Source organism: Grampus griseus (genome assembly GCF_964374135.1).
Source record: "Grampus griseus genome assembly, chromosome: 7".
Lineage (NCBI taxonomy): Eukaryota > Metazoa > Chordata > Mammalia > Artiodactyla > Delphinidae > Grampus > Grampus griseus.
This window is the reverse complement of record NC_139001.1, coordinates 34,028,248-34,040,954: the sequence shown is the minus strand read 5'-3', so window position 1 is coordinate 34,040,954 and position 12,707 is coordinate 34,028,248. Positions and strand designations below refer to the sequence as shown.

The window sequence follows — 12,707 nt, the reverse complement described above, 5'->3', positions numbered from 1 at the left end:
CACCTGTGCCTTGGCTGTCACCGCCCCCCCCCCACTGGAATGTCAATAGCAAGTCATTAGTTATGCCATATTTCACCTCAATACTACCTGGACCTAAACCTTATAGCCTTTAAGGTAAAGGAGAGTGAGAATTAAGTTGACTGTACCTTGGATCGAAGAACCATATTCTCTTCTTCCAGTTCCTTGAGCTTTTCTTGCAGCATGTCCAACTGCAGCAAACCTTGAGATAAGCTAAAGGACTCATTGAAGCGAAGAGGTGTAGAGCAGCTGGAATCAGTTTCACTCTCTTCAGAAGCAATGGAGACAACTCGAAGTAACTCATCTTTCTTGGACAGCTCATGCTGCAGTTGATTAACCTGTACATCAAAAGGGTTTGATTTACAAGATGGTCTTTATTTTGCATTATTTACAAGTAATATAGCTTCTAATTCACGGAGCAATTGTTTCTCGCCATACAACAAAGTCATAAAATCAGCTGTTAGGTTTTACTGACTAAAGTAACAAGGGCTACAAAGAGAGTAACAAACCTCAGATACTTTTTTAAGCTGCGTAACTATACATGACTTCCCAACTTTAGTTCTAGGGAATAAGTACTTTTAACACAAAGATTTGAATGTTATTAAACATGATGATTTATAAAATATAAATGAAACCAGATAATAACAAATTATGGAAGATTTAAAATGTAACCATTCAAATTAATAATAAATCAGTTCTCACTAAAAATATTTATTGCTATGGGATAAATATAGTTTCAAAAATTTCTTTTCCTTTTCTTTTCTCCTTTTGTTTGGGTTTCTGAATAAAGATACTTCCTTTGGGTATCTATTATTTGGGGGTACATTTTTAAAAAATAAATTTAAGATAAGATCACACAGTCTATAGGAAGGAGTAAGGATAAAGTGTTAGAATCTAAGCAGGATGCCACAAGTACTGTAGGTACTGAATACAAGCTTTTATATTGACTAAGGTAGAGTCACATGAGTACTCCTCTGTACAATAACACCTCATTTCTCTACTGGTTAGTTTAATGGATACTATTGTCATCACTTCAGGGACACCCAGGAAAATAAATTCTCCATTTCCCAAGACCTAATTGCTTCATGCTGCAAATACTTGATCCAAGACTTACTTGATCAAAGGCTTGTCCCAGTTGCTCCTCGAGGGCTTCATTGTGCTCAGACAAGGCATGGTTCCGCTTTAAGAGAGCTTGTCCAATTCGAGCAGCTAGCTCCAGATCACGATCCCTCTGTTAAAATACCAAACACATCTTTTGAGTACAAACAAAATTAAGTGGTAGTTTAAAATTCTGCAGTCATTTTTGCTAAACTCAAAAGCAATGTCCTAGAAAGCATCAAGATCCATTTTAATGCCCAGATATTACAAATGAATACAGGGCCTGACACACAAATGATGTTTAGTATACATTAGTCAAATGGATGACCACCACAGTTATAAATGCAAGAGGGCATTTCTTGATATCAAGTGAGGTTTACTGATCACCTCATTAATTAGGATAGAGCAACCCAACCTTTCAACTTATGACTTTAGGGACTTACAAAATCAGTATAGTCTTTAAAAATGGGGACAGGGCCTGACACACAGTAAAAGCCAAATAAATATTTGTTGAATGCATTTGTCTATTAAGCATGGTAATGATACAGTAGGCAGGTTGAATACAGTTCCAATTAGGGCAAAGCTTATATGCATTCAGAGCCAGAGACTTAGAGGAAAGCATAATCAAGAGCCCTATTGTCAACTGGTATAAGAATCATGATGTGAAATAAAATAGGGGATATAATAGACTGGACATTTTGAGGCTATAGGATTCTTCTTAGAGTGTAGAAAAGAAGGGAGTCTGAAGAAATTGGTGGTAATGATGCAGGGAAGCCTATAGAAAAGTCAAGCAAGGCAAGAGTTACTCTTTCTGGGTAGATGGTGATACTTAGCAAGGCATAGGAATCCTCGACATGGTGGTGGTGAGGATTGTATTCTGTAAGGTGGAAAACTATCAATATACATCTGAGTGCCTTATAGTATATGAGAATGGGTTCCACTTACATTAATCACTGTAAATAAAATTATGCTTCTATTTTTTTGGTCCACAGCAACATGAAAACAGGTGGATGGATTATCTCCAAATTTTCAAGGCCCACTTACCTCATTTTCAACATAGGCTAAGTGGCATACACAAAATCATTCTGGGGAGCTGCTGGGGGTTAGGGGGGCATATGGGGAGAAGGGTACTTCAAAGAGAAAGACTGAAATTTCCATCAGATCAACTGAAATTGAAGCATAGGGAGAGACCTCTTGACCGCCACTTCGAAGAGATATACTATACACACTAAAAATGTCATGGACAAAGTGAGCTCAAATAATAGCCTGAATAAAAGTAGAAAAGGGAAGATGCTTCAAACTATTGGTGTTGATTTGCAATGGAGCTGCTTCTTGAATGGGCAGCTCTGTTTTCAGGGTGAGTGACACCAAGGATTTACTTAAAAAAATTTTTTTTAAAAGATTGCTTTTCTAGGACAGAGAAACCAGCCAGCACCATTATAATACAACAACAAAAAATTAAGCCCTCTACAATTTCATAACAATAAACTTCAGGGGCCATCTTCTTTGGAATGCCAGTTGGTATGCCAGTTGTTCTATCTGTAACAACCTTATACAGAACAACCTAGAGCAAAGACATCATCATTTTTCATTGATATGCAAATTTGATAGATTCTAAATGATCTTTAAGTTTTAGCTTTTTGTACTGGAGAAAAAAAAGACATATTCCTACCTCTGCCAGGAGATGTGTAACCATGTCGATGTCATTGTAAGTTTTGGTCATCTGCTCCACCCTGTCTGTGCCTAGAACTAAGATAGTTAAAAACAACAGTTTGTAGGATATAGAAATAACACAAAGTTTTAAACAGTCATAAGAATTGAAAGATAACAACACAACAAACAACCCAGGCTTTTACAAAAAGCCATTCAGAATAAAAAAATAGGTGAAAAAAGAAAAGGGAAAGAAATATTTCATGTGTTAGACACTCAGGAAATAGACCAATTACTACAAACAAAAGTACATCATACAATAAATTAAGAAAGTATCAAATGATCACAAGGCAGCTACCTCCTGACTGTCTCCTCTTCCCTTGGTAAGACTGGAACTTTGGGGACTTCCCTGGTAACGCAGTGGTTAAGAATCCACCTGCCAATGCAGGGTACATGGGTTCGAGCTCTGGTCCAGGAAGATCCCACATGCCGCAGAGCAACTAAGCCCGTGCGCCACAACTACTAAAGCCCGTGCGCCTAGAGCCCATGCTCTGCAACAAGAGAAGCCACCGCAGTGAGAAGCCTGTGTACCACAGTGAAGAGTAGTCCCCGCTCGCCACAACTAGAGGAAGCCCGTGCGCAGCATCGAAGACCCAATGCAGCCCAAAAAAAAAAAAAAAATTAATTAATTAATTAATTAAAAAAAAAGATTGGAACTTTGGTTCACTCACACTAGAGAATGTGGGACTGGAGAATGAATTGAACCACCAATTGTTTTACATCCTAATCTAAATTAAAGTTATTGAGGGGCGAGTTCACGAGGAGTTATGTATAAAGGAATTTAATTAGAATTCTGTTGTGATTATCTTGAACATCTATGATCACCTGTCATGTGAGCTAATATCAATAAACAAGGAATAGGACTTGTAGGACTTCTTGTAATTCTATTATGAACCATAACACTTTTTAGCTTAATTAAAAATCCTTTTTCTTTATGATAAGCTTCATCATATGTAGGCCTTTGCTATAAACTAAACTGTATACTACAGTATTCCTTGCATAACTCAAACCCATTATTTCTGGCACTCCATAAATTCAGGAACTGCACTTGACTAATTTAGCTCCAAAGAAAAGAACAGATATGATCCTAATGATTCCACAATCACAATAAGCAATACCTTTTTAAGGTGATGATGCATAATAAAAGAGGGATCTTTTGACTTTGGAGTGCATTACATGAAACAGACTTGTGTTTGACTTAGACTGCTTTTAAAATTAGTTTGCCTTGAAGTGTGAAAAATCAGAGGTTTGAAGCAGAAAAGCTGAATTCACATATTTGAATGAGCTTGAACAAGTCACTTACCCATTCTGAGATTCAGATTCCACATTTATAATATGAAGCTGATAACCTCTCACAAGGTCATTAGGAGGTTCAAATATGATAATCTACTAAGTAGTATTTAGTAAACTGCTAAGTATCATGTAACTATTTACAGCTATACTCTTTAAACACAACTGGTATGTATGAAACAGCCCTGATTTAAAATTCTCTGTAAATAATGCACTGAGTCAGCAGCAGAAACTATGATTTAAGTCATCTATACTTCTTTAGTCTCATCTTAACACTTAAGGTTGCTCAAAAGACACCATTAGATAGGTTTTACTTTAATCTGAGCTTTTAATTTTTCTTCTTAGCACCACTGCTTAAAATGAAACTGGGAATTGGGACTTGCCAGGTGGCGCAGTGGTTAAGAATCTGCCTTCCAATGTAGGGGACGCAGGTTCGATCCCTGGTCAGGGAACTAGATCCCATGTGCATGCACAACTAAGGAGCCCGCTGGCCACAACTAAGGAGCACATGTGACATAACTAAGGAGCCCATGAGCCGCAACTAAGGAGCCTGCCTGCTGCAACTAAGACCCGGCACAACCAAAACAAATAAATATAAAAAAAATAAAAATTAAAAAATATGAAACTGGGAATTACCCAGAGCTTAATTATTAATGATAGTCTTACTTCTAGTTAAAAGTAAAACAAAGTGTTGGGTTGATAGTGTTAGGAGATAGCTGAAAAAGTTTTAAATTGAAAATAAGAAAACTAAAAACAACAACAACAAAAACACTAGAAAGAAACATTTTTACTCCCAAAGAATTTTTATTTACAAGTAGAGAATTTTTACTTATTAGTATAAATTAAAATATAATTTAACCTCAGGGATAAGGGAAATAGGCTTTTGGGCCAGGAATCTTCACAGTTTAACTTGGTAGCATAGCAGGAACAAAGGATTAAAAATTAAGGCAGATACTAACAGTGTGTGGTCTCTTCTACTGCTTGTCTCAATAATACACAGGAAAAAAATCAAGTCAATATACCTACGCTCTAAACTACAGAAAACTAGCCAATGATTGCAAAAACAAATGTAATGCAGGGCAGTGGGTCTCAACTCCAGATTCTAATTTAATTCATTTGGAGGAAGTCCAGGGCACAGGTAGTACGTAAAATATGCCAGATGTTCTGACGTGAAGCTAGGGATGGAAACTACTGATCCAGGGTTAACACTCAAAGCAAGAACCAGCAATCCTGGAGACTCAGTTAAAAACAGTTTTTATACAACTAATTTAAAAAATACATGACATGGCTTATATTATATGACTGATAAGAGTTGAAGATGAAGTGGCAAATTTAATCTGAAGTCAAACCAGTAAATTAAGGATGTAATAAAATGCTGTGAGGTACCAGTCACACATGATGAAAGGGGAAAAGAAAATGAAGGACACAGTAATACAGAAAAGAAGTGTTTAGAATAAAATATGTTTTAGTGAGGAGAAACTAAAATATATTTCCCATAAGTGCTTACCATCTGTCATAGTCTGACAATTTAAAGCTGAACCTTAAGAAGTTACCTAGTTTAATGATCTCTTTTTCTTATAAGAGGAACCTTGACTAAGAGGAATTATGTGACATGTCCAAGAGAGCAAAGCAAACTATTAGTGGCAAAACCAATACAATAATGAGGTGATAACAACTCCCGTCTCACAAGGTCATAAGAAAAAACTTGGGTCTGCTCATTTTCAGTGACGGGAATGGGCTCTTTGCACCATGTTGCTGTTTCTACCACAGTCCCACCAAGGTCAAAAGGCTTTTATCTGATGAAATATTAGAGTATTTATCTGTGAACACAAGTTATAAAACAACATACGTACCATTTTATTTATTTATTTAATTTTGGGGGTATGTGGGCCTCTCACTGTTGTGGCCTCTCCCATTGCGGAGCACAGGCTCCAGACGCGCAGGCTCAGCGGCCATGGCTCACTGGCCTAGCTGCTCCGTGGCATGTGGGATCTTCCCGGACTGGGGCACGAACCCGTGTGCCTTGCATTGGCAGACGGTCTCTCAACCACTGCGTCACCAGGGAAGCCCCATTTTTGTTTTTAACGTGTGAGTATATCTATACATGTCTATACACGAGAGAGGCTGGAAGGCTATAAATCAAAATGTTAATAGTGGTTATCTCTGAGTGGGGGTTATGGCTGATCTGTTGTTTTCTGTTCAGTTTTTTGCTAATTTTCCATGAAGAACAAATGTTATCATTGCAATCAAAAAGTAGCAGCTCTTGTTAAGAGGTTTCAAAAAGGAAAAATGAATTTTCAAATGCTTAAATATTTATTACAGTAAAGAAGTTAGATAATGCAACCAGAATTCTCCAATTCTTATGTTTTAAGTGAAAGAGTCTATAGACCACCAAGCCCCAAAGGCTGGGCCACCTCAACTGCACCGAGCTGCTCAATTCATAGAGGAACACAAAGGATTCCTCTCTGCAGCCTAATCAGTTCTGTCTTCTCTTCTTTAACACAATACTCCTGATAAAGATAGGCTGCTTGGGATGATTCCAAAAGTACTCAGGGCAAAGCTCTTAAGTATTCTCTTGGCATTTAGGTATTGTGATTAAATGCTTCCAAAGCGATAGACTAATTCTTCACTGTAGTAACCAAGAATTCAGGGCCAAGCAGGCTGACTTTATTATAATTCTATCAAATACTATTTTTCCTTCAGTTCTCAGAGGTTAAAATAAAATATGTTAAATGGTACAGAAATTACCAATGCTCCTTGCTTGTTTCCAGACATGAGCTTTCTAACTCTCTAAGAACAAATTATATATCAGGGAGAAAATAAACATTTGTACAGAACATTTTTGGTTTCTGAAGGTTGTTAGTTAATGTTCAACATTTTTGGTTAATATTTGGAGAACCTAATATTCTTGAAAAAACATGGGGAGATATATATAAGCACTTCACTAATTCTTACTCTATGTTATATCTGCGTAATTTCACATCAATCATCCCCCAATCATTTTCAGGATGGAAAATGCCAATGTTAATCCATTTTGATATCCCTGTTATTTATATGAGTTGGTTCTTGAATAGTTCTCATATGTCCTTTTACAAGGTCTAGAATTTTTACCCCAATTATCTAATTTTTAAAAGACTTCTAATCTTTCATCACTCTCCAAACCTCCCACACCAAAAAACAAAAGCAAGACAACAAAAAACAAAAATGAAACACACAGTTTCACATGGCAGAGTAAAAGCTAGAATAACTCCTGATAACTATGGACAGGTCTTGAGGTTTTAACCCCAAAGAAGTGGTTCTTGCTACTATAATACAGAGAACATTTCTGCAATACAAAAAACTGCCTTCAAAAGAACTGAGGCAGAACAAAAAGGAGGCTGGTGATATATACGGTCTAGGACAGCCTTTCTCAACAGGGTTCCAGGCGAGAATTAAGCCCCATAGATAATGCTTTGAGTGACAATGTTCTCCATGCTCTGACAAATAATACCTACCTAGTACATAATGTAGAGGTGATAAGGTAATTCATTCTACAATAGATGTCTTAGGGCATATGGCTTAATTCTTCTGTGGAACTGGTTGCGAGGAATTATGAATCCGCTAACCTCTACAACTTGACTTATGGTTAATGCTTCCTGAACATTATCTGTTGTATTTCCTTTCTTGCCAGTACAGGTTAATGATTTTCAAGGGCAGAGTTGAGGAAAAGTATAACTATCAACCAGAAGTAATAATTTCTACAATCTATTTCTCTGCAAAATTCTACACCCTCCCTAAGTCCTAAAATTCTCCAATTAATGTCACTGTGAAATGGCCATATGGCTTTGGTGGCAAAGCTTTAGATCAGTGTTTCTCAAATCTGAGTGTGCACCAGTACCATCAGGAGGACTTGTTAAAATAGACGGGCCCCACCCCCAGAGTTTCTGAATCAGTAGATCTGGGATGGTAAAACAAGGATCTGTGTTTTTAGCAAGTGATATTATATGTCATTAATGATGTGTAATTATTACACATTAATGACATATAATATCACTTGGTACTTGTAACTAATGATGCCTTAATTACAACTTATATAACCACCCCCCTTTTTCTTATACATTAGGAAGTGGTACAGGTGATCCCTTACTCCCAAATAAAAAATACCCTGAAGGGCAGATCAGGTTTCCATTTTTAGCCTTCACACGAACAAATAAATGGTACTTTCTGTCACAGTGTGATCTGATCGCACTGCTTGCCCCATGTCACTGTGGGGCTCTCTCTTAATAAAATTAAGAAAATCCTGCACGCAAAGCATTCTTTGAGTATCTTAAACTTTGTGTGTGTAAGGCAGGGACTAGGAGAGAATTACTTTTTTGGACCTACCCATTGTTTACTTTTAAAATAAAACACTTGAGAGCAATCTCTTTCTGGTTTGGTAGGGGCTTCAAAGAACAACCAGTGTCCTTTTATTCATGTGAGATAGGTTCCCATCCCAAAACCTTGCCCATGTTTCCTTCCAAATTTCTTTATTTTCTTCTCATGGCTCTTTCAATTTCTTTGTGTTATATAAGAGAGAAAGTGCCTCTGCTTGTGCCGCCTCTTTTTATTAGCTGTTATAATTCATTTTAATGAGCATGAGTATCTACTGGCATGTGAGGTAAGTCAGGATAAGAAGGGGCTGAAACAGCACCAGGGAGCTGAACCCTAGGATGGCTTGCCGGGGTCTGTAGTAACTATTCTAAACCACAAATCTTGACATCTCAAGGGGATAGAAAACTGTGGAAAAGGGTAAGAGAATGGTTTGTATCATGCTTTTTAAAGTTCTTTTTTTTTAAAAAATTTTTTTATTTATTTTTGGCTGCGTTGGATCTTCATTGCTGTGCGCAGGCTTTCTCTAGTTGTGGTGAGCGGGGGCTACTCCTCGTTGCGGTGTGCAGGCTCCTCATTGAGGTGGCTTCTCTTGTTGCAGAGCACGGGCTCTAGGTGCACGGGCTTCAGTAGTTGCAGCACGAGGGCTCAGTAGTTGTGGTGCACGGGCCTAGTTGCTCCATGGCATGTGGGATCTTCCTGGACCAGGGATCGAACACTTGTCCCCTGCATTGGCAGGAGGAGTCTTAACCACTGTGCCACCAAAGAAGTCCCCGTGATTTTAAAATCTTGGTCAATTTGCTAAACAAAGTAAATCACTTATCTTTTACATTCATAAGATAGAAATTCATAATGAAGTTTATTTATATTTGAGTGAACTGTTAACCCAACGAATTGATACCTTTAAAATAACAGTGAAATTAAAGTACAGTACAGAGATAAAGTATCAGTGAACGGATGATGATCCTAGCTTCTATGCTTCATGATATTAGGTGTATCATATGTAGTTTAATTTTCAAATTGTTGAAGTGAAAATAGTACCATTAGATGAAAGGAATAGGACACTTTTCCAGATCTTGGAAGTATGGATCTTGTAACATCCTATTAATCTCAAGTTTTAAATTGCTCCCTTGAACACTATGGTTTGTTTATGTAAAGTCCTATAAACCAAGTAGTTTAGAATCTGTTTACCTTTTATTTCCCAGTCTTTTTACTTAAAATTCATCCTAAAAGTAACTCCATTAAATCATGATCTAAGACATCTTTCTAGCTAGTCTCCCTCACTGTCCCCTCCAGCAGCATATAGGACAAAGAACATGTAAACTAAGGGGCACTTTCTATGCTGCTTTATCAGAATAATGACAAACTAAATTTATCCCAATGAAATTTCAGTTTGAAATTTTCTCACAAATCTAAAAACTCAGGGAACAAAGGGAAATGGAAATAAAATAGTGTTCCATTTAAAAAGCATTTTCGAGAAAATCTCAAGCAAGTAACTTCTCAAACTATGAAGTTAAGAAAACCTTAAGGGCCTTAATTTAATATTCAGCTAATTATAAGAATTGTTGAGGACAGAAATACAGTTCTATTTGAGTTCCTAATTCAAGTTTAAACAATGTTTACAATTCTTTTTCTGAGCAGTAAGTAATCTGGTTATAGGAAAGTACCATTAAAAGTTAATGATTACTGGGGCTTCCCTGGTGGCGTAGTGGCTGAGAGTCCGCCTGCCGATGCAGGGGACACGGGTTCATGCCCCAGTCCAGGAAGATCCCACATGCCGCGGAACGGCTGGGCCCGTGAGCCATGGCCGCTGAGCCTGCGCGTCCGGAGCCTGTGCTCCGCAATGGGAGAGGCCACAACAGTGAGAGGCCCGCATACCGCAAAAAAAAAAAAAAAAAGGTGTCCTATTTAATTTTGTCATTTTTAAAGAGTGTGGTGTAAAACAGACTTATTTTCAGGACAAATTTGGCTTACTTTCTCACTGAAATATTCTCTGAATCCTTAAGTAAATGATGAAGATTACTATATAGTGTGCACGTATTTCTCCTCGGCATTTTAAAGCTACTTATGTATCTAAGAACTCCGTTTCTTAATGACTTGACAAGTTCCTGTGACTATGTCAGTTTAGTAAGGTAGATTAGAGTCAAAAAGCTGATGGCTCAACATATTAAAGTATTAGGATAATAAATGCTGTGAAATATAAAGGGATATTAAATTTTAAATACTTTCACTACTTTTTTTTTTTTAAGTTCCCTTTTCTCCACAGTTGGAAGAAAGTATCAAGTAAAAGATGAGAGAAATGGAAACCTCTGAGTATGCTTGCAACCCTGGACACTCAGAGTCTTAAAAATGATAAACTTTCTGCATTCAGACATAACACAATTAGAATCATCTCTTCATGTTGTTAAATCAGTTCAAGTTAAAGTAGGTACAAACTGAACAATGGCTAGGGATGTCAAATGTTTTAAAAGTCAACACCAAGATATTCATGATCTTTAGTTCAATGGACAAACTCTAAAATACTCACTCATATAACGGAAAGTCTCTTCAGCAAGGACTGGAGAGAGGGCATCAGATCCATGTCGCTGCTGGCGTGGGGACTGAGTCCAGTCTTGATTTTCATATAGAAAGAGAGAGTCCACTCTTAGCTTATACTGGGGTAGCTGTTCTTCTAGCAGGCTCACCAGCTCAACTTCAGGGATATCTTCATTGGAGCACACATCTAAAGAGGAGATTCCATGTAAATGAATCCAATATATTTCAATTTTCTAGGCTACAGAGAAAAATCGGTGAAATTAGTTTTGTCAAAGTAGGATAATCAAAGAAACATTAGCCAATACCATGTCTCCGATGATTTTTATTACTGTATCCTGGTACTAAAGTTGGCCTTTCTCTATGTTTCTTTAATACGAGAACTTCTATAGTAAAAATACTACCATGAATTTTAATTGTATCCTATCTAAAAATATATTGCTTAGGGACTACACCTATGTTTTTAAAGTTTAAAATTTCTTATTTCTTCCTTATCAATATATTTAGTGCTGCTTACAAGAGATCTGATCTCAAATAACTTATATGCTTCGGGGAAAAAAGGCAACACAAAACAACCAGAAGAAAAGGAGTTCAAAAGGAATAAAATGACATGTTCTTTAATAACAGAATTGAACTCTGTGGGAGGATTCTTCAAAATCTGGAAAAATTACATTTTACTACATTCTCACAGAAGCTAGATATAAAAAAAATTAACACTTACTGAAGATGTGATACATTTAAAGTCTTGAATACCTTTCACATCACTACTCGCTCACTTGCACACCTCTAACTCCCCCTGCTTATATTTCTCTGAACACGCTTGGGCTTCTCCACCTTCATGTGTTTGCTCCTGGCTTCTTGTTCCAAATGCTGCCCATCATTTAACACCTCCCAAATTTAGCAGTTTACAAAAAAAAAAAAAAGTTATCTCTTTTAATATGCTTAAAATACTACAGCTTAAAATAGAGAAAATACAGGATGTCATATCAACCCTCTCATTTGTAAAAGAGATCTGGTATTTCCTTTGGAGGTGGCATAAAAAACATGTTCTACCTCTGGCAAAGAACGGACAAAGTTAATTTTAAGAAAACATACCTTAAAAGAGTAAATTTCAACTACTTGATCTTAACAATGAGGAGGCTGACATTAATCAAATCAAGTACAAGGAGACTGACAATATCAGACAATCCTATTCACCCAGAAGGACAAGCAGTGGCTTCATAACCACAAAGATGAAGTATATAATCACAGAGATGAGGTACATTTAAAACCTTAAATATGGATCTAAAGAAGCTCCTCTCAACCCTTAGCAGATCTCTTAAATAAGAGCTCTGAAAATACATCCAAATAATATTACTATGAATTCTATGCGACTGCTCAAATTTTTCCTGCCACAAGTATATCACATACAGATTGTCATTATAAATCTGCAGGAAGAGAAGTTGACTATAAATACATGCAGAGCTAAAAACAGACTCTTAGGCATTCAAGGGTATAATGAAAATGAAGAAAAAAGTAACATTCATTAAAAGAACTACTATTCCCTAGAAATTTTCTTTTAATAAGCAATAATAAAATTCTGTGAAAATTCAAGATTACCAATTCCCTACTTCCAAAAAATAATTTTAAAAGTGAGTACACAATCAGGGTTTAGTAGATTCAAATAACATCCTTAGGAGCAAATCCTATTTGCTCCCATATATATATATATA

General features: G+C 36.8%; 1 protein-coding gene across 1 annotated transcript in view; it reads right to left on the bottom strand.

Annotated features, from left to right (window-relative positions):
• TRAK2 (trafficking kinesin protein 2) overlaps window positions 1-12,707 on the bottom strand; it is a 69,689-nt gene that overhangs the window by 27,623 nt on the left and 29,359 nt on the right. The window contains exons 3-6 of the mRNA XM_082658749.1: window positions 10,991-11,185; window positions 2,789-2,865; window positions 1,133-1,249; window positions 147-356 (exon numbers count right to left, since the gene is read on the bottom strand). Coding sequence (XP_082514875.1) covers window positions 147-356; window positions 1,133-1,249; window positions 2,789-2,865; window positions 10,991-11,185 — 599 coding nt within the window. The remainder of the gene's footprint in view (window positions 1-146; window positions 357-1,132; window positions 1,250-2,788; window positions 2,866-10,990; window positions 11,186-12,707) is intronic.